General features: G+C 40.8%; 1 protein-coding gene across 2 annotated transcripts; it reads left to right on the plus strand.

Moving 5' to 3' along the window:
* The first annotated feature begins 1,303 nt into the window (after positions 1-1,303).
* On the plus strand, positions 1,304-25,916 carry ahctf1 (AT hook containing transcription factor 1). 2 transcript variants are annotated; one of them, XM_067592520.1, is made up of 40 exons: positions 1,304-1,560; positions 4,743-4,869; positions 5,762-5,912; positions 6,089-6,191; positions 6,864-7,044; positions 7,747-7,954; positions 8,344-8,460; positions 8,643-8,727; positions 8,859-9,009; positions 9,262-9,394; positions 11,315-11,496; positions 11,709-11,770; positions 11,957-12,085; positions 12,228-12,318; positions 12,430-12,519; positions 12,835-12,975; positions 13,178-13,282; positions 13,540-13,636; positions 13,984-14,107; positions 14,239-14,295; positions 14,667-14,813; positions 14,960-15,150; positions 15,369-15,513; positions 15,934-16,065; positions 16,207-16,354; positions 16,598-16,745; positions 16,849-16,956; positions 17,300-17,444; positions 17,632-17,847; positions 18,102-18,762; positions 18,963-19,154; positions 19,381-19,486; positions 19,816-19,937; positions 20,049-20,362; positions 20,685-22,511; positions 22,821-23,064; positions 23,674-23,850; positions 23,939-24,027; positions 24,280-24,368; positions 24,682-25,916. In XM_067592520.1, the coding sequence occupies exons 2-40, from the start codon at positions 4,749-4,751 to the stop codon at positions 24,878-24,880; spliced, it is 7,728 nt and encodes a 2,575-aa protein (XP_067448621.1). In that variant the 5' UTR covers positions 1,304-1,560; positions 4,743-4,748; the 3' UTR covers positions 24,881-25,916. The 2 variants fall into 2 exon arrangements, with proteins under 2 accessions (XP_067448621.1, XP_067448612.1); XM_067592511.1 differs by having other exon boundaries at positions 1,305-1,560; positions 22,791-23,064.
* Positions 25,917-26,521: the final 605 nt, after the last annotated feature.

A 26,521-nucleotide genomic window follows, 5' to 3' on the forward strand; every position in this document is an offset into this window, starting at 1 on the left:
TTGAAGAGTTTACCAACTTTTATGTAAACAGTGTCACGGCTCTTGTCAATCAGATGTAATTGTCTTTTTTTAATAATTATTGTAAGAGAAATAAGGGCAGATGAGTAGATGAGTGTGGAGCGATGAGGTAACTAACACTCCTCAAATTACCACTTGAAACAAACAGAAATATCACATTCCCATCATGTTTTCTACGTTACTATTCACTGTTTGAGGTTTGACTGGAGCTGTTTATGTTGTTTCGTAGTGCGCAACAACATAAACAATCTCCAGTCAAGCTGGAGAATTAGCGCCACCTGCTGCTTTTCTCGATGAACCAACTGATATTCGCACAGTGGATGAAAACGTGCATCAATTCGCTTTTTCTTTTGTCGATTATTTGAAAATTCGGTTTAAATTTGCGATACATTTAGATGAAAACCCAGCTACTGAGTCCTTCACCTGTCCCTGGTCATGCACACACACACACATACAATATCACAGTCTTGTGTGAGGACCATGTGCGTAGTCACATTCACAGTCCCTGTCTGTGTGGTGGTTGCACAGTGCTGTATCACTGTTTGTTGAGCATTGCTGTTATGTCAGGGCTACTATTAAGAGTGGACCATATTTACAATTTCATTGACCAGCGCTTTTATCCAAAGTCTGAGTGTTAATACAACACACGTAAAGATCTAGTCAGGAGAGAACAACGCGAGTAAAGAGCCTCATCATTGACTGTATGGACCTTCAAATCGGAGCCACTCCCTATTCAAGGACTTGCATGTCCAAACCATGGACCAAACAGCTGTTAAATCACGTTTTCAAGCACAAGGAGCTATGACAAACGAGTTTGTTTCATTTTGTTTTGTTTTGCGATTTTCAAATGCTATTGTTCCATTGAAAGTTTAGGTTACCAGTGGAAGCTCACGTTTATGTGCACAAGCAATACAAGAGTTTTGCCACATTATGTGACTCGCAAGACTCCTTCGATTTCTATGATTATGTAAAAATGGTTGATACAAAACACTTTTTTAAATTAAAAAAAATTGCGCGAACTTTGTGCAGAAGTTAAAATATACATAATCTTTCAGGACTTTGGGAACTCAGTAGTGGAGCCAGAGATCACCATAAATTTATTGAGAGAAATATTTAAATTAATCAGAAGGAAAATAAATCAGCACGTCTACCCGCACCTCTTAATACTGATGGAAGGGGTGCCAACAGAAACATTAGGGAGCGTTTTTAGTTCAGTAGAATAATTCAAGGAGTTTCAACGCCCAAACCGAGGAGGGCGACAGCACACCATCGCTACATGGAGTCTGCCAAAACCAACGGCGACGAAGAAGAAGTGCATGGAGCACTTTCCAACCGTGGAAATGGCGCTTTGCGTTGCTGAAGCCTGAAGTCAGAAGGAAGCGTTTCGGGCTTGCCAGTCATCGGAAGCGTCTGGAAGGCTGTACATGTGAACTGTACTTTACAAAGGAGCGGATTATGACAGAGAAAAGAAGGAGTCGAGAGATTCGTCAAGGAAAACAAAACATTCGTGGCTCCGATAAAGCCGTCAACATCCTCGGACAGGTACGTTAACGTCGGTAGCAGCTAGCGGCACATTGCATCATGTTTTCCAGCGTAGCTTAACTGCTAGAGAGCTAACAGGGATAGCTCACTAAACTCGCGTATGCTGGCTAAATCCCAAAGTAGATTTAAAATAGCTACTTTCTCGTCTCCACACAGGGACGCGAGTCTTCGCTAACATAGGACCACGACTCTACCGGGATGTTGCGAGTTGCTAACGCTAACGTACAAGCTACCACACTAACGTTAGCGGTGCAGTCGGGTTATTCTGCTCCAGCCAAAGCTAAAGCTTGATCACCAGTGTGCGTTTACCCAGCTAACTAAAGCTCCGACTCAAGTAAAGACAAGACGGCAGTAACACCAGTAAAAAGCTACTCCTGGTTGTCGTCCCTAAAGTGGGTCGCGGGGAAAACTAACGGACACACTGCCTTGCTAATAATGACGCCAACAATCACCAAACGTTAGCGAAAGTTACAGACGAGCTAGCCACCCTGGCTTTGATTTTAACCAGTTATTCTCCGGATCACTAAACTAACGTGAACTTGAATCTTAAATGGTAATTAGCGCTGCAATTGATTTTATTGCAGCACAAAACAGATAACAGCAGACATAACGTATCCGCTATCTTCCTCTGCTGTGATATGCTTACAGCTAGGTTAGCTATCTATAACTTTTAATCGATGAACTTGGATTCATTTAAGCTAATCCTGCTTGACCTTGTAAGCTAACTGGGTAGTTTGCTAATCTAAGCGAGAAAAGTGTGCACGGCTCCGAATAACATCAGCATATTTGCGGTCAATCATTACTGTGTTCCGTGATGAACAGTACTGTGCATTATATTGTACCAAGAAAGCGACCAACTGGTTGTTTACATTATGTCCAGCTAGCACAACGCTAACAACTGTAGCCGGCGAAGCTAATGTATGCTAACGAATTAGCTAACATTGGCCAGTTACCTGACAGTTAAATGTATTTAACGGCTCAATCTTGTTTCGATGGTAACATATGAACGTTGTTCAAGGTTGTAACAAGTTATGAGAGTTGCGCATTTTATGAGTTGTCACACACACACTTTGCTAATGTTTGACACACGTGAGTGTTAGGTGGAGCTAGATTTGCTGATAATCAGCTTATTTTGCTGTTTTTAAATCTTTGCCTCAACTTGTCAACAACCTGTAACATTGTCGCGACGCTTTTAAGTGCCTAGATTGGGCTCGTTTAGATGGTAATTTGTATAATTATGTGTACATGCTCCATTTCCATGTGATGACATGTGGCTGCGTAGTGACTGACTTGTTGCGCGGGAGTTCACTTGAATCTGCTGTGTTTTCCATTTTCGTCACAGAGGGCAGTATTGTGTTCAATTTGTGGACTGTGAAGCTGACAGGCACATTTCTATTCAGGTTCAGTTGGCCTTGTAAACCACCAGTGTGTGTGTATACCATACTTGCTGGAGATAATATTATCTTGTTTGAACACGTGTGCCTTGACAGGTCTAAGGGAACTTTTGAACTTCTCTCAGGAAAAAGACAGACCCATAAAAACCTCCAACCTCTTTCCAGAAACTGTTGCCCTTCTAAATAGCTGAACTGCACTGTTACCAAACTGGACATCTCATATCCCACTTTTAATACCTGCACTGGTCACTTTAATATATTTCATCAAACTGTACTTAACATTGTACATTGCATTCAACTTCCACAGTTACATAATTAATGATTTATGCAAATTTAATTTTTGCACTTGTCACCAATTTCTTGGTCTGTAGCACAGTCCATATTTCCTTTGTACAGTCAGTATTTCATTTCAAGTTTTATATCCCATTTCAAAACTATTACTATTTCATTCTTTAAATAGATTTTAAATTGTAAATTTTTCATTTAATTTTAGTACTACTTTGTTTATTTCATTGTTATTATTACCTTACGCTCTTATATTTTTATTCTTCTATGTTGCGTTTGTTGGAACAAACATCAAGACGCATTCTTTGCATTCTTGCACACTTTGTTAATAAACAGATTCTGATTTGGAAAGCGTAAACTTTTACAGACTTGAGTCAACAATAATAATAACATAACGGAGTATCATAAATAGAAATCAACAGAGGGTAATAACAGGATAAATGTATAGGTTTAAAGACATCACATACTAGAAAATCTATTTAAAGTTTTAAAACATTTTCAGATCATAATTATTTGGTGAGCTTTAGCTAAACGGGAAGGTAATCCCAAAGTCTTGGGGCCCTGATGGCATTAGCAGTGTATATGTTAACTTTTAAGCATGGATTTGTGGAAGTCTGACTGAAGATCTGTGGCTGCACACTGTCTCATACGGTGACTTAAAAATGTCCACGGTGAAGTCTGGAGCCAGACTGTAATAAACTGTAAAACTGTAAAGTAACTTGCTGTAAAACTTTGAAATGAATGTTCAGTTTTTCTGGAGGAAGTGAAATGTTATTAAAACAACTGCCCAAACAGAAAACCTAAGAAGTCACAACTATAAAGGAATGAGTAATGATATCTGTCTTCATTATGCATGAATTGAGCTATAAAAATAAAGTTTGTTGTTGTTATTATTATTATTATTATTATTATTATTATTATTATTAAGCAGCATTGTTATCCTGGCCCTGTAAATGAAAAGTTATTAGCACCATTTGCACTTAGTCTGGAGTAGGAATAAAAATGGCCACTTCAGTTCTCTGACAGATGATTTGAATACTTAAATGTAAGAGCCATCGTGTCTGTCTTACACTTTATCAGAACCTATTCTCATGCTGAAAACAGATGTGTAGCAGTAATGTCATGTGTTGTTGTTGATTAGAAAGCAGCCCCAGATGTCAGCGGGTTTGCTGACAACACGTTCCCTGACAGCTGGGGGTGCAACTGTGCTTTGAAAGAAAGACCTCTTTTGTACTGTGAAACCCAGTCGAGCAGATAAAGCCTGAAGTGGATTTATTCAGTAGGAGGGGCTTCAGAAAGGCTGTTTCACAGGTTGTCATTTTACTGTGTTTTACTTATTTGCGTTTTAATTTACTCAGTAGTAATTAGGGCATAGTGACATTAACAAGACAAAATATCATATTTTTGACCACAGAACTTTAGCAATAATTTTGCAGTATTTGGTGAAGGGTAAATAAACTGTCTGCTGTTTCCAACATATGTCTTGTGTTGTTGTTCATACAGTGAACAATGCATGACCTGACTGCCCAAGTCACCAGCAGCCTGCTGCCTTTCCCAGGAGTGACTGTAGATGCTCTGGGAGAAGATGAGATCACTCTGGACTCTGTGCTTCATGGGAGGTTCACTACTGGTGAGCCTATTTTTACTGATTTCTATAACTAAGTTATTTTTCTTCCCTGCATCCTTAGTTGTGAAGACAAATAAAAGGTTTAAAAAACATTGCCACCACCTTCTTCTTCATGAGCAAAATAAGCAAATTGAATCATTTCTAACAGGTGGGGAACATGACTCATTGTTTTGATTAATTTTTTTTTAAGTACTAGGAACACTTAAGGCATCAAAGTGATTTTAAAAATATCAAAATATGACATTGTTATAAATTTGCTGACCATCAGTTTAGTTAATGTGTATTTCTAGGAATTTGCTTGGTGAATACCTTTATCAGTACCATTGGAAAAACTGAACTCCCTTGGTTTGAGAAGAAACCCAGCATGTTCCTTCAATTAGTAAGATGTGTAACAAGTACTCAGTCACTGCCCACTGTACAGTACAATCTAACTGGAACAAGTACAATGTAACTTGAGCAAAGTTGGAGCAGAAGCGTTAGAGCAGAGATCTTGTTGGACCAGGCTTTTACCTTTTTAAACAAAGTGGAATGCAGGATTGTCTTGAATCAACTTTTTGTGAATGAATGACTAATTATGTGAGTAAAGTGGTTAATATTTTCTTATGAAGTTACCTAGACTCAGAGTAGTGATTTACTAAATCATGTTGCACAGTTAAAACTTAAGGAATGTCTTAGCTAGCAAAATCTTCAGTAATGTGTTAATTACTTTCTAGAAAATGCCAGTGTCAGCAATCAACAATGTAAACATGGCAGTCACTGCAGCACGACAAGGTGTAACAAAACTTTTTTTTAAAAAATTAGACGTTTAGGACAGCTGGCTGCAGATCCCTTGTTGATTCATAATTGTATGATTCGTAACTCTAAAAACCTTTAATTTTCTTGTCTGTGTGTAAAGGTCGTGGTGGGCTGGCTTGGCTGGCCTGTGGCCCCCAGCTGGAGGTTGTCAATGCAGTGACAGGCGAAAGGCTGTCTGCATACTGCTTCAGCGGTGGAGGAGAACACCTACCCAATATCCTTGCTGCAAGAGACTTCAGCTGGCTCAAACGGTCAGAGCTTTGTTTCACTTTCTCTTCATCAACCTCATTTATGTATCAGCTACTGAACAAGCTTGTGATTAGTGCAAGCAGACAACTGTCAGAAATATTCATGCATTTCTACATTTTGTAACATAAAAAGATGGAGGAAAAAAAAAGTTAATTCCATAATTGTTTTGTGTTACTAGGACTGGATTGCTGGTTGGCTTGGAGGAAGCAGAGGGCAGTGTGCTGTGTTTGTATGACTTGGGACTGTCAAGGGTGGTCAAAGCTGTGGTTATACCAGGCAGGGTGAGTTGGCTATACATCAGGGTCTCCTATACTCTTTACTGCTAGAGATAGTCTATTACAGCAAGATAATTATTAAATAGATAAGCAATAAAAAAAAAAAAGCAAGAATGGCTTTAGTCAGATTCTTTTTTTCACATTACTAATATTAAGAGTTGTGTCTTTGTGTTGTAAGTGGAAAGAAACTCACAGACCTTGCAGGCAACTTGAACCAGACATAATCTCAGCAAAAGTTAATGCAAAGTTCATTTGCTTGATTAAACAAATTTACACAAAAAATAAATGAACTCTGCACATGCAAATGTTTACACACCCTGTCAGTGCATAGTAGCAGTTCCTTCAGCAGGAAATGACATGAAAACATTTCTTGGAGTCAGTTTGCTTTATAATATTGCTATATGTATTGCTCCTATTGCCCCATCAAGACTTCTGAAATACTCTTTGGTTGTCTTGCAGTAGCAGATTTTTGTGTCAGTAGGTATTTGAATTGGAAAAATTAGTCCTTTTATAAACTGACGTGATGGCACAATATGAAATAATTCAGATTCAGATCAAAAAATTTAGATTCAACTTCAACTTTAGATTCAACAAAGATTTATCCAAGTTTTGCATACTAAAACCTGAACATTGTCTTTCTTTCTGTCCTTCCTTCCTTCAACCTTTTGTGTCATCTAGATTACAGCCATTGAGCCGTTAGTGAGTTATGGCGGAGCAAGCACCTCTACCCAGCACCTTCACCAGAGTCTGCGCTGGTTCTTTGGCATTGCTGCCGTCGTAACTGATCTCGGTCACGTTCTGCTAGTGGACCTCTGTCTTGACGACCTGTCATGCAGCCAAAGCGAGCTGGAGGCTTCAGGTGAGGAGCTTTCATATGGAGAGATAAGATGTACTTATGTCTGCATGTTTGTTTTCTTTGATTATCTTCTGTCCCTTATAAAACTGCTCTTTTTAACCCTCTCTGCAAGAGCGTAAACGGTCAATTTCTCTTATGCTGTTCACCATACATTGGCCTTTGAGGGGAAAAAAGTGGTTATAAACGGACACCAGTTCAATTAAAATTCTCTGTGCGCTGCTTATCCTTAGTTTTCAGACATTTTGATGTCCATGGAAAGCTGAGACTCATCTACAAATAGTTTTTTCTCCCTATCTTACACAGCTACATCATAACTACTAGACTTGTTAACTGGATGCTGGCACCCACTTTACCTCCTCTCACAAAGGGATTAATCTTGTGTCACATGGTGTTTGTGATCATAGCAACAATGTTTGTAACCCTCTTTGTTGTCTCTTTTTGAAATCCTTACATCCCATCTTTTTCATGCTTAGAGGTGGTGATGAAGCCTTACAGAGATCCCAAGGCTCAATGAAATGTGAATCAGGGAAAACAAATTTGTGTTTCATTTTTTCTCTCTCTCTTTCCTGTCTCTCGTTCTCTAAATCTGAGCAAAGTCATTGGGCAATGTGCTCATCTTAATCTCTGTTTGCCTTCTGGCTCTTGTTTCTCTTTTTAAACTCATCTCTTTTTTTTTTATTTTTTTTATTTACTCTCTGTTCTCAGACCTACAGGTAGTGACCAAATCTCCAGCAGAGATCCCCAGGCTTAGAGAAGTCAGTAACAGACAGGGCAGACATCTTTGCCTCCAGCTAAATGGGCCCAGTGGAGTTGGAGCCACAGCTCTGCAGTATATCTCCAGGACCAACCAGCTGACTGTGGGATTTTCTGATGGATATTTGCAGCTGTGGAACATGAAGTCTCTAAAAAAAGAGTGAGTCTTTGTGTTTCCTCTGCCTTCTATATTTTGTGAAAGTTGGGGAGATGCACAAGAAAGATGTGTAGGTGTCAATCCTGAATAGCCTTTATAAGGCCTCATAGCGCTGTTACTGTGTGGTACATAGCTTTACCAAAATAGAAATTTCTTCTGACAAAACAATAATACATTTCATTTTACTGTATTGTTCACTGTAGTGTGGTGCAAGTATGGACTTATTTTCAAGAGCCATATGTAGCAGTTGCAACAGCCTGTGCTTCTTTTCAGTTCCTGCAGCTATGAAATAATGTAATCTCACCACTGAGTGAATAGCATTGATAGGTACATTCAAATCTTATTTTAATCACATTGTGTGTATGAACTTTTGTTTGATTGTTCATGTGTAGATACCACTCCCAGTTAGATGGTGGCAGGGTGCCTGTGCATGCCTTCACCTTTCAGGAGCCAGAAAATGACCCTAGGAACTGTTGCTACCTCTGGGCTGTCCAGTCTTCTCAGGACCTGTAAGTCTTGCATGTAATTAAATTTTACCCTGTTTTTTTTTTGTTCAATATAAGCATAAGATTCAGCAAATTTAAGTTATTTGGATCTGCTAGCACTCCATCCAGGCAAATGTGTTTGTTTTTTGTTTTTTTTCCTTTTCTAAGTTGTTATATTTCTCCTACCTCCTCTCACTCCCACACAGTGAAGGCGATATGGTCAGCCTCCGCCTGCTTCAGCTGGCCTTCAGTGAACGAAAGTGTCTAGCTTCTGGGAAGATCCTCTATGAGGTCTGTAGTGCATACGAGATTTCAACAACATGTTCTTTCTATTTACTTAAATTAGTGAATCCTTTTCAGCGCTAGCCAAACAAATCTACTGTGAATTTACCTTTCTCCTTCTTTGTCTTTCTGTCACTCAGGGTCTGGAGTACTGTGAGGAACGTTACAGTCAGGAGTTAAGTGGTACAGCTTTTCCTCTCAGGGCGCAGACCACCAACACCCGCTTGCTCAGTTGCCAGACCATCGAGAAGTTCCGACCCCATCCTGACAGGGATGACAGCATGAATGAAGGTTAGTTTGCTTCTTCTGAGACTGCTTGTGGAAAATAGGAGTATGTAGGGAACTAATTTGTGCAGCTTCTTTGAAAATCAAACTTTTATCCTGCTTTGACATTACCAGTGTTATCGTACTAAAGAAGTAGAATCATAACAGGTCTATACTATTGTGTGTTCCCATTAAAACGGTTTCTTTTGCTTTTGTTTCACTTTTATGTATCTACTTGTCTTCTATTTGCTAATCACATACACCTTTTCTCATTTTCAGTTGCGTCTCCAGACACCAGTGTGTCTATCTTCAGCTGGCAAGTCAAGGCTTATGGTCAAGGAACCCCGTCCACCTTCGTTGGAGTTTTTGACATCAACCGTTGGTACCATGCACAAATGCCAGACTCATTAAGGTACAGTGGAAACTGATTTTGAAACTACTTAATGTAAGCAGCTTCTTGGGTTCCTGATTCCCATACATTTTAAAATAAATTCCCAACTTTGTGACTCTATGTAAATTTATTTTCAAAAGTTTTTGGTGACTGATCACACTGATCTTAAGTTAAGAATAATATGCATTAATGGGAACAGGAAATGGATTTAAAATGGTTTGATTTTTAAAAATCTTATGTAAGCCCATTAAAAATGAAATCACTCTTCCCTCTCCATAACTGATAGACAGACTGACGATATGTTCAGACCTTCCAACCTTTATGCATTTTGCATAGCAAGTACGCATTTTGACATCAAAGTACACTGGTACAATTTGTCACCCTACACTACACAAAAAGCTGGTGACGCCTGTGAGTTCAATTTTGCACGTGCAGTACTCAAGTCTAACATCAAGAGGCAGCAGCGTCTAGCCTGCCGAAAAGCAAAAGAAGAAGAAGAGTTCGACCAATCATAGCGCTGGATTCATTCCCCCTGCCTTCACCCAAATATCAAGCGGGGATGATCATGATTGACAAATGTGTAATGTCATTTCAAGAGACTGCAAATCGACGGCAACACAACATCGATTTTATCCCTTTCGTTCCCCCTCCTCAATCCGGCTGGCTGGTTCCTTGAGTGAGGACCGTTCTTTTAACTTCTTTGCAAAGGTAAACGGGACTGGGGTGGATGTGGAAAGTTGAAATAGTGAATTGAGTCAAGTTAACGCAGACCTTCCAACTTTTGGAAAATACTTAACGTTAATAATGTCAGCCTAACAAATAATTTGCAATCTAGCTTGCTTGTTCGCCAGGCATTTAAGTCCGTGTGTCACAGATTGTTAAATGTGACTTGTCATAATACTGTATTCTGTAACCGTAATGAGAGGAGCAAATCATGGCACAATGGGAAAAAAAGTGAGCTCATGTGCTGTAGAAATACCATTACCTAAAAAGTTACTGGGAGGTGTGTGTGTAAAAGGCAGAAGGCAGTGTTTGTCTGTGTGTGTTTGTGTGTGTTGGCACTGTAGTCTATAACTTTGAAATTTTCCTAGAGTAGGCAAAGAAAAGAAACACCCCACATTGCAACTTAAGTACAATATGTAAAGAGGGATGTGATTACTACAGTTTCAACAGCCATGTTCATATTCAGCCTGTATTGTTATTAGGTTATTAAGTAATAGCTACTTATAGTGAAAACAAATGTATTAAACAGCTCTAAAACATTTATTTAATCATAACCACAAAGTAGTCTGTTTAGGCTGGTATGGGTTTTACAGCTGCATTGTCGTCATCTTTTTTAAATTAACTGAAAATCATATTTTTCAAAAATAAAATTGGCTTAAAATTTGATTATTGTGGAGGTGTAAACAATAGAAACTACATAAATGCAGCAGTATTGGTAGGTTAGTGAAATTGTGTTCCTTGGTAAGCTGTGTCTAGGCAGGTCAAAGACAAATGGACAAACAGGCATAAATGACCAACTAACAGTATTGGCATCTGCATCCCTCACTTTTTTGTCTGTTTGACTGCTGCATGTATGCAAATGATGTGCTGCTATGCGTATGCATGCAAATTATGTACAATAATTCATTGTGCAAACAGCACAATTAATTATTCAACAGATGCATCTAGGTCGCCGAAGTGGTACTCAAAACATTTATCCAGGGTTTTCAGGTCTGTGTATTTCAAAAGGAAAAGAGATTTTTATCATTAAATTACAATTCAAATTAAACTAACATCCAAAAACAACAATGGCACCAAATAGGAACAATATGGCACCCAGTGTTAGTGTTGTTTGATCCTTATTGCAATGCAAGTAATTAAGTGCTCATTGTATCCTGTTATTGTAATGATTGCCTGATTTACTGTGACACCGCATTTGCACTTGTGTGTTTTTGTCAGAACGGGGGAGTCTCTGCACAATTGTCCCTACCTGGCAGTTTGGTCTCTGGACCCAGTGGTGCAGATGGTGTCTCCTCACGTCCTGCTGGATGTGGTGGTGCATGACCGCAGCCTGAGCAGGGGCATGCCCTTAACCTGCCCCCCACCAGAACAATACTTTAACTCTACCACGTACAACTTTGGTAGGTGTTAACACTGTATGTAATTATGTTGTGTGATGATAAAAATGTAATTTTAAATAATTTCTCAGATCTAAGCTTGTTTGTTCTCTGGTCTGCCTTTTTGTATCTCACAGTAATGTGCTTGTACAGTCATGCTGTGGTTTGTAGTTGAAATATGTATTGAGCTGAAATATAAGTTTTATAGAATTTTTTTTGTTCCTTTCATGTCACAGATGCTACCTGCTTGCTCAACTCTGGAATTGTGCACTTAACCTGCTCTGGGTATCAGAAAGAGGCAAGTTTCTTGATATATTTTTCTGACATACAAACTTGTGTCTTGTGTGTTTGAATGAGCGTAAGATACGGTATTTATCCCTGATGCTACACAGTATTTACAAGTTAGGTTGGATTTCAATATTTCAAGTTGATTTGAATGAAAAGTACGCTTCTTTTAATTGTAATTCATTGTCATTAAAACCAGACCCTGAGCTTTTTAAAGAAAGCTGCTCCTTGTTCCAGTGACATCATCTCCACTAGCTACTCACGCTGCCTCATGTCCGGCCTACTCTCATCTCGCCTGGCTGACACCCAGGCCTCCAGCCTCTCTCAGGTAGGTATACACACACACACACACAAACTTGGCCCACATCTTGGTCTGCAGAATTACCTGCCTCAATACACCTGCAAAGTAACACACTCATCTCAATGTTTTGATTGGTAATTTGTGCATCCATCTTGTTGTTGGTCTTCAGGAGGAGCAGCTGGATGCCATCTTATCCACAGCTGTAGAGACCAGCTCCTTGGGACTGATTACTGGCTGTATCAAGCAGTGGACCGCAGAGGGTGAGAAGTCATTAGCGGAATAACTGTCAAATGGTTTCTCACACTCACAGAACCCATGCCAGCCACTCCTGCAGTCAACTCTAATGCTTTAACTCTGTCCCTCCTCAACAGAACAACCAGGCTCTGCACTGAACCTACGCTACATCCTAGACTGGGCTTGGAACAAAGTAGTCCAGACCAAGGAGGAACTGGATGGCATCTGTATGTTTTTTGTTTTTTAAATCAAAAAACACTCTGAATTGCATAGAAGATTGTGTTTAACAAAACACCCATTTGTAAGGAATACGTAACCTTTCAGGCCGATGACAATTTATGTCAGTATTTGCTAACCTTGGCAAGGATAGAAAATACTCTCCATGTCCCTTTTGACAATTGCTTAATTTATTTATGACAATAAATTATATATATTTCTCCTGTGAAACACCTCATTTCTATGCTATTGTGTGAAAGTTTTTTTTCAGTGTTTAAATTTATGTTGTGTCTCTGTTTGGGTCTCTGTATGTGTTTGTTCTTTAGGTGCACCACTGTTTGACAGCTCATCCAACTTCACAGACCCTCAGACCATGCAGCTGCTACAGCACAGCCAGAGACTGCTGGGTAACCTCAGTACTATCTTCCATTGTCTGCTCAGTGAAGCTCAGGAGCTCACCCAAAAAGGTACAGTACTTATATAGATACCATCACATATACAAGTGTTTTCCCTGTTGTGAAACATAAACTGTTTTAATTAATGTTGTGATGTTGCTTTGAGTGGTAGTGAGCTGTCATATAAGTAACTAACAGCTCAGCAGCGATTGTGTTGTTGTTTTGAGCCGTCTGTAGTTATTGATAAGCTCTGGTTTTATTTTTTGTTGTGTAGGCCTGTTGGGTCTGATGAACAAGAACATGGTGTCCAGTCTAATTTCCAAGTATGCAGAAGTCGTCCTCTGGTTCTGTCGCACAGGCCTGCTGCCTGAGGGATCAGGTAAACTATTAGTGGCACAAACATGATCTGTGTCTGAGTTGGTTTGAGTTTATTCTTTGAGTTAGTATAATTCTTATAAGGATGGGTTAACAATTTTTCAAGTCTGTCTTAAAACAACAGTCAGTACGAAAAGGAGTTTGTTGTTTTAATATGGACTTGAAAAATTGTGAACCTATCCTTTTAACTATACAATTTGTCAAGGGGTGATCTTTATTTGTTTCCTCTGTCTCTGTGGGTTGTAACTACCTCTCCACCAGACGATGACGCTCTCCAGATCTCCAGGCCTTTCTACACCCACTCAATCATCAGCAGCTATTACACTATACGCCGAGAGGAGCTCACCAGACTGGCTAAGTGAGTTGTTTTTGCTATATACATTGTAATTGGCTGCAGCTAAGTAAACCTTTCCACAAATAGAGTGACACTTCTAATCAAAAGTGGAGTCTATAAAATGCCCATCTCAGTTTCCCACTTGTCTCACTTTTCCCTCGGTAATGATGGTCTCACATTTGCTCTTAATGAGGGATTTTTTTTTTTCTTGTATTATACTTTTGGGGGTTTGTATATGTAACATTATAACCAGTAAAGGACTCCAAAAAGTTATTAGTCTTTTATGTAACCCATCTTGAACTTCATAGACATACTTTACAGGTAAAATTGGAGGATGATCTAATGACTGTACTCTGCTGTTGTCTTCTCAGGGGCAAGTGGTGTGCAGACTGCCTGATGATTGACGGTTTGGTTGGTCAGTGTGGCGAACGCTTGACCAACCTGTGGAAAAGGGATGAAGGTGGGACAGGGCAATACCCACCACCTACGTTGCATGTAAGCATTAAACCTGTTTGTTTTTCAGTTTAATTGATTTTGTACCATCCAGTGTAATTCAGATTGAGTATGCATCTGTTGTTACGACTCAGTGAAGTACTTGATATTGATAATATGTCTTTGACCCACAGGCCTTGCTGGATATTTATCTACTAGACAACATCGACGAAGCTGCCAAACATGCAATTGTATCCTTCAACTAAAATTACTATCAGCCAATTATTGTCTTACCCAAGTCTGCCTTGGTCAGCTACAGTATGTTTTATGCTATTTTTAAGATCAGTGTTTTGTTAAATACTTAAGGTATTTATGTATGCTCTGATTCTATGTATGCTTAAGACATACAGTACTTTTGTGCAGTTTTAGACTAATTGTAACATGTTAAAATGTATTAAAATATGTATCTATGTGTTCAATGTTAAAGGTAAATTATTTAACAATCTAGTATTCAACAGTCATGGTTGTAAATGTTCTTATCACAATAGAAAATCCTAAACTGTCCCCAATTTAGACCAAGTTGAAATTACTGCATGTATGAGCCTTGACCTGTTGCCTCCAGGTGATTTACCTGCTGCTGGATGTCATGTACTCCTTCCCTAATAAGGAGGGAGCATCAGTGGAGTCTTTCCCCACAGCATTTGCCATCCCTATCGGACTGGTCAAACTAGTGCAAGGCCTCTGGCTGCTGGACCATCGTGACCACCAGGTTCCCGCATTTATTTACACATTTGACAGACTCAGTTTTTTTTTATTTCCCTCTGAGATGTAAATTTTTACACAGAGAGGTTGTGCAAGTGAAGTAGCCTCTCAGTGTAAACATTAACGATCTTAACTCCCTTTTGTCTTGATCAGAGTTCCTTCGAGCGGCTTCTGCATCCTGCCGCCTCTCAGTGTCATTTTGAGTGGCAGCATGAGCGTGTCTTGCAAGCACTGATGTGCCAGGGCCAACACTCGGTGGCACTACGATACTTCCACGTAACAAAGCCCCCAATATCCTCCACCTCCCAGGCCAAACTCTGTCTCTCTGTATTGCTACACAACAGGTAAGAGCAAAAGGGAGAAGACTGCACTACTTTTTCTGTGTATGAACACTAAGAGTTAATTTAAATACAATTGTAGGCTCAGTCAAACTTAACAGCCATTTTGATGTTATGCAACAAAGGATTTTCATTTTAGGAAAAAAAAACCTGATGGTGATCTTGTGCCTCTTTCACAAGTCTCAGCTTACCTTTGATAATCAGCTAGTGTGCCCCTCTTCCAGGTGTCTCATAGAGGCGTGGTCCTTACTTCGGCAACACTCTAATCATCTCAACATGGGTGAGCTGCTGGGCTTCTTGTATGAGAGCTGCCAGGAGCTGGGTCTCATCAAGGAGCTACTCAAACTGCCCCTCGGCCTCACTGAACAGGTAAGTGAGGGATGAATGAATGCGTGTTGGATTGGTAGACAGTGATTAATGTTCGATTACTCTATTTTTATTTGATCTTTTATTTCTGTGTCTTGCTTTATGATTTGCTTTCAGCTGTGTTTAAGAGCAAGCATACAGAGAATTTGGAGCTCTAAGAGTACCCAGCAGTTCTTTCTTGTGTTTGATGATTATATATACTTATAATTGTTAGAAGTTGTCTCTCTTATTGTGCGGCACTTTAAACTATACAAGAAAAACATCTTAAACACAGGACCCATCAAAGGTCCATGCCTGGTTTGGGAAACAAGCTGCCTCCCAACTCGTTCCAGACTTCTGATGTGTAGGGAAATGTTAGGATAAAGCCTTCATCATGATGCGTAGGTCAGTGTGTGAAACTCTTGATCCTTGGGTGTGTTTCAGGAATGTTTGGAGAAGTTTCTTCAGGGTACAGGGGGTCTCCAGAACAGAGAACTACTGATGGTTCATTACCTTCAGCAGGCCAACTATATACCTGCCCTCCAACTCAACCACAGCCTCAAGATGAACCTAGTGGTATGTTTGACACACACACACACACACACACACACACAATGAAAAAGAAAAATGAAATCTCATGTCCGCTCCATTGAGTGAAAGCATTGTTTTGCTATACATGCTGCGACAGATTTTTGTTTCTTGCTTCTTCATTCTTAGAATGAACGAGACCCAAAGCTTAAAGAAAGAAGCAACACCAGGAACTCTATACTGGATCAATATGGCAAAGTTTTGCCCAGAGTACAGAGGAAACTGGCAATGGAGAGGGGCAAACCCTACCAGCATCCCCATACCATCCACAAAGAAGGTAAGGAGGGCTTAAATGAGGTGGAAGGGAGGAAAAGCTGGATGGCTGAATGAATGATTTAAGGAAATTTTTAGCCTTGGATTCTTGGATACTAACTTTCTACAGTGCCTGTTTTTAAAGTTGGTAGTAGAAAAAGGCTGTTTTATGTGAAATACAGTTTTATTTTAGTTTTGATTTAATCTAGACAACAGTTTAAAAGCATCATATTTTATAAATGTAACACATTTCCACACTGTGTTCCAGTGTCTCGGCCACAGCCACTGTCCACCATCACCAAGCGATCTGCCAGTGAGAAGGTGATGTCCAGGGCTGGCTTCTTCAACAATGTTCTGACCAAGATTGAAGAGGTGTGGTTAGGAAAAGCCACACCACAGTCCTCCCCTGCCAGGAGGTGAGCATTAAATACCAAACTTGCATCTCAAAGGGATTTATTTTTATTATTTAGATTTATTTTATTCTTTTTTATTTCTTTTCTCTTTTTCATTTTCTGCTAGTCCCAGGGCAGCTGAAGTTCTGAGCCCCAGTCCCAAGCCTTCCTCCCAGGCCCTTCCTGATCCGTTCTTGGGAACGCCAATCACCATGTCCTCCAAACGAAAGTCAAGGTACTTGCATAAGGGCTATAATACCCCAAGTGAAGCACGTTGTACATGTTTGTTATTTTAATTTATTTACTTTTTTTTTAAGATATGTTTTGGGGCATTTTTGCCTTTTAATCAACAGCTGATAGTGGAGAAGTAGACAGGAAACAAGGTGGAGAGAGAGGGGTATGACAAACAACAAAGGTTGATCTAGGGGCGTTGCTGTTACGTGGCATGCACTGTAACCAGAAATTTGATCTTGAAGATGTAAAACAAACCAAAGTCTTTTTAGAAGTGTGTAATAAAGGATAAATAAAATATTTTCATGGTTGCTTTGCACTGTTTCTTCCTCTCCAATGTGACCCAGGCTGATGGACTCAGTGGTTCTTCCCTCCTGTCCGACCCCTCAGTCTCTTCTCAGCCCTCCCAGACCTCCCAGCTCTTGGGTTTCTCCAAAAAGCATCAGCAAGGCCCCTGAACTCAGTCTGCTGCAAACACCCCAAGTTGTCAAGGTGAGTAGACAAATGTGGAATTATTTAGTTAAGAAGTAATCAAAAAAGTTATACATAATATTTTGCTGACAAATCTCAGAAGATTTACACTGGTTATATCTAGTTTATTTTCTTGAAAGATGAGCTTGTATTCTTTGAGCATTTTGGTATTTTCTTACCTACACTTTTCATGTGTGTGTCCTCTCAGCGAGCTCGTGCCTTGGCTGCTTCTGGACCTGTGTTTTCAGCCTACAACCCCCCGTCTATCCTGCGCAGCAGCCTGAGGCCCACACCTGTCGGCACCCCTTCTGCATCTCCAGGGCGCTCTATAACCCCTCCACTCCGCAGCAAAGAGAGCAGGATCACCTTTATTGAAGAGGAAGCGTCTCCTGAACCAGAAAAGGGCATCCCCTGGACCAATGGGGTAAGACAGAGCGCTGTAGGTCGTCCACAACTCATGGGGTTAGTGGTTCTATCCGTGGCTCCTCCTGTTCATATGTTGGGCAAGACACTGAACCCCAAATGATATACGGCTTCAGATATCTAAATGGTGCAGAGGTGTCTGTATTATTAAACTTACCTCTTTCTCGTCAGTTTTCTTCCTCTTTGTTTGGAAAGATTTTCTTTTTATTATTAAATGTGTCTTTGAAACTCACCTGGAACAATTTCCCTCCGTAGATGGCAGCAGACAGTGAAATTAGCTTGCTGACCAGAGGCTCCACGCTGTCTAAGGCTACTCGCAAGACCTGGTCCTTACAGCCTGCTGAGGAGGAAGAAGATGGAGATGAGGAAGGGGAACAACATCATGTAAAGTTCTTGCCTCCTGAAGGTGGCATTCCCTCACCAGAGCTGAGATGCTCTGAGAGCCAGTCATCCTCCATCCATGAAGTCGCTGAAGAGAATAGACCATCAGATGCCACACAGGCACGAATTAGCTTGAGCTTTGACACCAGCCAGACATCTTTCCAGTCAGCAGACGTCACTCTAGAGTACTTTGATGCACCTCTCTCAGAAGACCAGGAAGGAGAAGAGGGGCATACAGCGACAGATAAGGAAGACGAGGTAGTGATAGTGAACTTCAAATCCCCAACTGAAGAAGAAGAACCAGAGCAAACCACTGAGCAAACCCCTCTCCTGACATCAGAAGATGCACAGACGGAAGGGCAAGAGCTGAAGGAAGATGAAACATTTGAGGATGTGATGGAGGTGGGTCTGGAACAGGAGGATAAAAACGAGGAAGTTCAGTCTAAAAAGGAGGATGAACAGGATGTTGGGTCAAGTGGCAAACAAGAAGATGCTGCAATTCTTGACCAAGAAGAGATATTTAGTCATCAAGAAGGTAATTCATTTGCAGAATTTGCTCTGTTGATTCTTCTATGACTTATAATTGCAGCTGAATACTGCGCAGTACTAAAACACATAAAGACACGTGCTATGCTTTGATATTTAAATTTTCTAAAATAGAAACTGTTGAAAATGTTCATGTTTTTTGCCACACTCGTCATAAACATTGCTTGACGTATCCTCATATTCCACTAGGTTTTAACGAGATCACTGAGAACACAGACTCTGTCCCTGAGGCAGAATCTCAGGCTCAACCTGATAATACTGAGGAGGTGCAGGACGTCCAGTCAGATGTCGCTGAATCCACAGAGTTGATTGAGCACCTGAAACCATCTGGATCCACTGAACCCACAAATGATCCAGCAGAAGAGCTGGAGCAATCAACAGGTCCATCCTTAAATTATGCTTTCATAGTATCAACAGTTTCAATATGTTAGCATCTCAGATAAAATGAGACTGTAGTGACTCAACATATACACAACATTATAGGGCAATGTAAACCTGTAAAGTAGATCTTCAGAAAACAAATGTATCACAGTGTAGTGAATACAAAAGGTATTTCTGGAACTCTATTAATGAATTGACATGATTGTTTTGTGTTGTTTGCCATCAGATCTGACAGACTTTGTGCAGCGACATCTGTTTGGCGATGATCTGTCGTCTCCTCTCACCCGCTCAGGAATCCACAACTCATCACAGACCCAGACATCCTTCAACAGGTATACAAACTTTTCTGTTTGCTAAACCTTCATTTAGTCAACAGGAACCTGCTATCGCTCTTGTTTTGATTCCTTCTAGTGTTTGAAGGTCTTGACAAACGTAAACGTGAATGCACTGAAGGAATGGGAATGATTTTTAATGATTTCACTCAGAAGAATATCATTCAGGTCCTTATTAAGATAAACTGTCTAGGTCAAAGAATCAATACCTTTATACAATATGAGAACTTGGTTGTTCTGTAACCCTGTTACACCTTTTCAGCTGCTTATCTGGTGGTTGTTTTGTTAGTGGTAAGTGAAAACATAGCTATCACTCTGCTTTCTTCCAGTGAGACCCCAGGCGCGGATGAAGAGGAAGAGCAGGCTGCTGCCGAAGCTCCCCCAGTGTTCACCAGCCAAAAATCTACTGCCTCTGTGACCTCCTCGGAGCCAACTGGCACAGACTCCCACTGTGAGGAAGACATGCATACATTAACACTGGTGCTTTTAATGTTACATTTGCTGTTTTACTCGTAAACGTTTCCTCACACATTTGCACTTTCTGCCTCTTTTTATCTTCTAGCTGTTGTGAGTGTGAATGATAGTGAAGAACTTTCTAGCCCCGAGTCTGAGGAGGAAGATGATGTTGATGAGGAAGAGGAGGAGGAGGAAGAGTCTGATCAAGCTGAGGAGGATGATGGTGTGGAAGAAGAGGAGGAAGAGGAGGACTCGGGTAGCGAGGTGGAGATCATTGAGGAGGTCCAGGGTAATGGGAGACTTCCACCCCTCCAACCCACTTCAGTCTTTGTACCACAAGGACACACCCACTTCTTGCCAACTCTGTCAGAGCAGGAGGCTGCCGAGTTTTCTCTGATAACACCCGAAGCAGAGATGAAGGTAACCAGTGATATCATGGTGCTGCAGTACAAATGTGTAAATACGTATGGTATATTCTGCTTTGTACAATGTACTAAGAATCCTAAATATTAATGTAGCCTGCATAGTAGAGAGTAAGATGCCTGAGCAAGTAATGAGCTACTAAATTCTTTAGCATCACCACGTTTCTGTAGGAACAACTTGAGTTGGAAGTGAAATCAATTCTTAACTCATCATATTCAGACTCTATTACCCATAAAATTGACTGAGCTATTTTGTGTGATTGTGTGTGTGGAAAGGAGTAAAAAAAAAAAAAAAACTTATTGTGTTTGCTCCATACCAGATGGTAGAAGAGGAAATGGAGGGTGAGGTGGTAATGGTGAGACTTGGAGCAGACGGTGGAGAGATGGAGGCAGATGAGGATGAAGGGCAAGGGTCGTCCTACATGCAGCTCAAACCCTCCACCACTCTCCTGGTACCCCTGGAACTTGTGGAGGGACAACACGACCTGGTTGATGCTGCTCAGCTCAGTCTTCCTGAGCTTCAGGAAACTGTTGTGGCAGAGGACCCGAGGTGTGAAGCTCACAGCGACTTCTCTCTCATGCTGGATATGGATGAAGTTAGGGATGAAGAGGCAGACACCCTACCTATGGAGAATGATCTGCAATCCTCCAACCTTCCCATGGACTCTCCAGTAGTGGAGGCTACTGATGAACTTGCGGCCAAACCAGAGGTTATTCTTTTGGGCACAGATGACCAGGAAGCTCCCTGGTCTGAAGAAGCACCAGAAGAGGACAACAAGAAAGAAACTGACACCCTGGATGGAATTGAGCTTGATGGTCTAACAGACTCAGAACTCCAAACCGACCTACAGACTGAATACACTGAGGCAAACCAGAAGATGGAAGTTGCTGAAGAGCAGAAGGATGCTGAGTTAGTAATGTTGGCTGAAGTTCCTGAATCTGCAACTCTATCAGTCTCTGATCCAGCTCCAGTGGAAGAACTCCCACCAATTGTGGAAGGCAAGGATAGTGAAGATTCTATGCCAATGAAAGATGCTGTTGTAGAGGAGGTGGAGGAGGAGGAGGAGAACAAACCAACACCTGCCGAGGACCAGAAAGAGCCTGAAGAGAACGGGCCTGTTGAGATTGAAGAAGTTGCCCACAGTGCAGAGACGGCGACCTCTGTTGAGGAAGAGGAGGAGCACCAGGACCACATATCCTCAACAGAAACTGAAGAGGATAACAGGGAAGAAATTAAGAAAGAGACAGAAACAAAAAGGAGAACAAGGGGAAGAAGGAGAAAAGATGAAGATGTTGAAGAAGAGAAACCCGTGCAGCAGCCAGAGGAACAACCTGTGCCAGAGACCGCCTCCTCTCAAAGGAAGAAGAAAGCTGCTCCTACTCCAACACGGAGAACCACGAGAGGGAGGAGGACCGTTACCTTTATCTCTTCCCTCCCGGAGGAAGCAGAGGTGCCAGAGGAGGATGGGAATGTAGAGGAGGCAGAAACAACCCTCTTGATCCCTACTTCGCCTAGTCGTACACCCAGAAGGGGTAAACAGAACAAAGAAACCAAAGTCCAAGCCAGCCCACCTCGAAGAAGTACCCGCAAAGCTCAGCCTGAACCTCCTAAAGACCAGGCTGAGCAGGTGGAGGCCATGGATAATGATACTACAGTTGCAAGTACCTCCATGGCCTCTTCGCCAGCCAGACGACGGGCCTCTCAGAGAGCTACTTTAAGCAGGACCAGTCAAAGGACTCGAGGTGGTAATGAAGAGGTGCCTGCAGCCACAGAGGTTGAAATCAAAGAGGAGGAGGAGGAGGAACAAGTGGATGAGGTCTCAGATAAGAAGGTTTCTCGGCGAACAAGCTCTAAGACTCCCACCCCAGCCAAACGCAGGACCACTCAGGCAAGCACTCCAAGGAGGTCCAGCCGCAGAAATTTGAGTAGCAGTGAGGTGACGCAAACACAATTAGAGATGGTGAAAGAGGAGAAGGAACAGGAGGAGGTCTTCGTTTCACCTGTCAAACGCAGCACCAGAAAAACTAAGATAAAGTCACCGGAGCCATCCCTGTCGGAGGAGGAAGAGAACAAGAAACAACAAGTTTCCAGCCCCGGCAGGACAACTCGTCACTCCAACCGTATCACCCTAAATGTTTATCCACAAGTAAGGATTCAAGAAAGTTATTACTTTGTTTGCAAGTTGTTGATGTTAATTAAGCTGAAAGTCAGATCATTTTCTCTGCCATAATCTGATGTTAAGCTATTTTTGTTTGATGTTGAACCATCAAGTTAATATCAAAGACATAACATTGCATTAGCTTTTACCTTGTGTATTTTCAGCTTCACCCATGATTATCATGCATTGCCATTATACATTACTTCATTTTACATGATAAACACAATCCATCCATCGTTGATCATTCATGACATTTAATACTCCCAGGTGAAACTGGTTCCTGTATCACTTCCTCAGAGTGCAAGGAAGAAGAGAGGAGAGACCATTACTGAAAACATGAAAGCAGATGAAGATGTGCTTGAGCCCAAACTTAACAGCATTGCTGGTCGCACCAACTCCCGGCGACCAACTAGAAGCAAACTCTGGGACCACCCTGAGGAAGACCTTCCCTTACTCGATTCCCCGTTAGAGGTCGACTCTGAAACCCCTGTTGCAGACGCCCTCATCAAGAGGCTCCAGGATGAAGAACAGAAGCAGGAGGGTATGTAAAAGGCCACATCGAGACCCAAAATAGAACTGCGGAGAGAGGCAGCATTAGTGCATTAGTGCGGGCGTCAGATCAAAATTGGTGTAATCTATTTGCTTTCAGCCCCTGAGTTGGATCTGTAGGGGAGGGAACTGATACTGGGAGGCTCCAAAGTCTTAGATGTTCAAATTCTGCACATTTACCTGTATGATGTAGGAATGATACAGGTACATGTAGTCAACTTTCATCATGCGTATACTACCAACTTGAAATTTTCAACCAGAGAGCAGCAGGGAAACACCTGGTGATAAATTACTCTTTAAAACATTTTTAGGCCTTCAATATTACAGTACAGATCCTAAAAACCCATGCAAGTAGAGTTTAACAGAAAACACCAGTTTAATAATCTATTGATAACACTCACGTCTGTTCTTTACGTATGAAGCTACAGACAGCAGCTGCTTAGCTTAGCTTAGCCTAGCATAAAGACTGGTAACAGCAGGAGACTGCTATCCTGGTCCTGTCCAAAGGTAACAAAAGCTCAGTTAAATCTGAATCTAAAAAATAAAAGAATTTTTTAAAAAGTGTGTGGATGTAAAAATGTAAACTCTTACACATATACAGGAGGAGTAGTCATCAGAAAGATGGTGAGATCCAGCAAGAGGAGTACGAAGTCGTCAGTGGAGCAGGTTCACTCGCTGCCTCCTGTGAATGACAGCCTGGTCACAGAACCTGAAGATGACGAGACTAGCCCGGGCGAGCATTCATTCATCTATTCCCCCTCACGAAGAAGAACAAGAGGTGAGCTTAGTATCCACTTATCCATACATCCATCCATCCATCCCTTTATCCATGATGGTTTTAACTCTGTGTTGTGTTTATGTGTCAGCTCACAGAGCAGAGTCTCCTGGCCCGAGTGAAGAGTTTTCAGCACCTGTTACTCGCAACAGAAGAAGAGCTGCTTCTGTTGCACCTGAGGTCAGTGTTTTTTAACCTGGACAATCCAATGAGTTCACTGTTCAGCCCACACAAAGCAGATAACGTCTAAAATGAAAAGTAACATGACTAATTATAAATCTGTTTACATTTTAAACACTTTGTTTTCCAGCTGTTCATTACTTTGCTCAGTGGATTTCTTTTGTTCTTAAACACATAAATGAGGAAAAAAAGAAAAGTCTTTGAAAGAATTTGCTTTTCTGACATCATCTTTCTCTCTTTTTTTTTTCCAAGGATGAACCTGCTTCAGAACAAGATAATGTGGAAGTGGAGAAAGCAGCAAGTGTTTCTAAAACCAGAAGAACCGGCAAACGAACAGCCAAGTAAGATGCTTCTTTCCAAATAAAAATACCTCTAAGACTAAGGCCAATACCAACAAATGTTCATTTTAAACAAATAATATCCTGGTGTTTTAAACTTGACTTCATAGTTTGTGAATGACATGGGATAAAGGCTTTAGTATTTTCAAAAATATATATTATTTTGTATAACCTTTATTTGTCTGAATGGTAATGTACACTCATGTCTGTTCTGTTTGTTTAGCTAAAAACACTCCATGCTCAGGTATTTTTTCATTTTTTTCCCCCATTATTTATTAAATTATTTTCTTTCTACACTTAATTTTTCCACCTTCAGATCCAAAGCGGTTTTGGAGTTGCCTCCGTTAGCAGAAGTGGACCTGATCTCACCTCTGCCTAGCCCAGCTGATCCGCTCCCTAGAGCACAGAAGAGGACTAAGGAAGCAGAGGTCCCGACCTCGAGCATTAACCTTCGACGAAAACGCATAATGGATACCGTTTACACCAAGCCAGTCACCCGGAGGAAGAAACTCTGAGGAGGTCGGTTGGTGGTTTAAACCAGTGAACCTCAGACAGCCACATGAAGATCTGAACCAACTCGACCAGGAGCTGTCAAATAAACGCGTATGCCCAAAATAACGATGGTTCTCGTTCCTCAAAAGCCTCACAGTGCTGCAGTTGTCTTTGTATACTGGCGTTCCTCTAGGTCAATAAAATAATAAAAATCAATGTAGGCATGAAAATATTTTTGGGGTTAAAACACACTGGTGGAAGCAGTGTGAAAGAGGACTATATATTTTTGGAGTTTACATGTCCTGCTCGTATAAACTTGACATCACTTGATACTGTATCTGTGGCCGTTTTGTGTTGGACATTTTGCAACGCTCGTAATAATCAGCTTAATTCTCTGGGCTCAGAATGGCACAAGGGAAAGCAATCGATATGGGTTTTTTTAGGAGCTCCCATTAATAAAATCAGACTGAACTAAACTTGCCTCTGATAAAGAGGCTTTATTTACATTCTCTTTTATTTTAGTTTTTTTGTTGTTGTTATTTTAAGATTTTGAGGCCTGCTGTTTTTTCTATTTAAGAAGAAAAGCAACCAACCCAGTGGAGATGAAACATTTCTACTGATACATTTGTATATAGTTTTTTGCTATGTTCCAAATAAAGTTAATAAATAAATCCTAAAGAATTATGTTCATTTTGAAGTTTTAAGTGTCTCAAATGCATTTGATCATCTAATCAGATTGCCTATGCCATAGTCTTAAGATTTAAATTGATTTGGGGGATTTTCTGTGAAAGAGTCACAGATTTGTACACTATTGCCAACAGATTTGGACTGTTTTTGTATGTCATGGGAATGTTGTATATTGTAAAAGGAGAAAAAAAAAAGACTTGCACTGCAGTTTGGAGTTGTTAAACTTGTTTTGGGACATGTTAATAGGCTTGTTTAATTAAGTTTATGGCAACCACCATCTGACACAGGCTATTTTCTGATGAATGTATGTAGAATGTCTTATTTTTGATGACTGCTCTTTGATAAATATGGTAAAGCTTGAATACTTCTCTACTTCTGGTGTGGAGTAATTGTCTCAATTCAATCTTCTGCCTTTAAGTGTGTGTTTTTTTAAAGTGTGGGCTGAATGAACTGACTGAAACACAAAGTCCTTTTTCTGTCTGAGGTGTTCAGTCAACCTCTGAAAGGAGCTACAAGCCTCTAATTATCCTTCATAAATATCTGAGAGCTTATCCCGTCGGTGCCTTAGATATCAGACATCTGTCCAGTCTCTTCAGCATCCAGCTTCAGAAGGCACCTTTTTAGAAATGTTGCATCAGGTTATGGTAATGTCAGAAATCTAGCTGTTGAGGTGAGGTTTGATTTCAGGTAATGTCACTGAAATGTTCACAGAAACATAGCTGTAAACGTGTAACAGTGGTGTTTTCACTTGACTGTAACTCTCCTGTTTCCCCACACTGATCCTTCTGTATAATTCATAGTGTTAGACGAGGTGAAAGTGAAACCAGGTTTTATCTCCACTGCTCCACTTCTCTAACAGACGACCAGGGGAGGAAAAAAGCAGATTAAAAGTACTATATATTGATTCTTCCTATGTTAATGTCAATGATCATTACTTTTGATTAAATAACTCATCACTTGTGGTGCTACCAGTTAAT

This window comes from Thunnus thynnus, chromosome 1, assembly GCF_963924715.1.
Source record: "Thunnus thynnus chromosome 1, fThuThy2.1, whole genome shotgun sequence".
Taxonomy (NCBI): domain Eukaryota; kingdom Metazoa; phylum Chordata; class Actinopteri; order Scombriformes; family Scombridae; genus Thunnus; species Thunnus thynnus.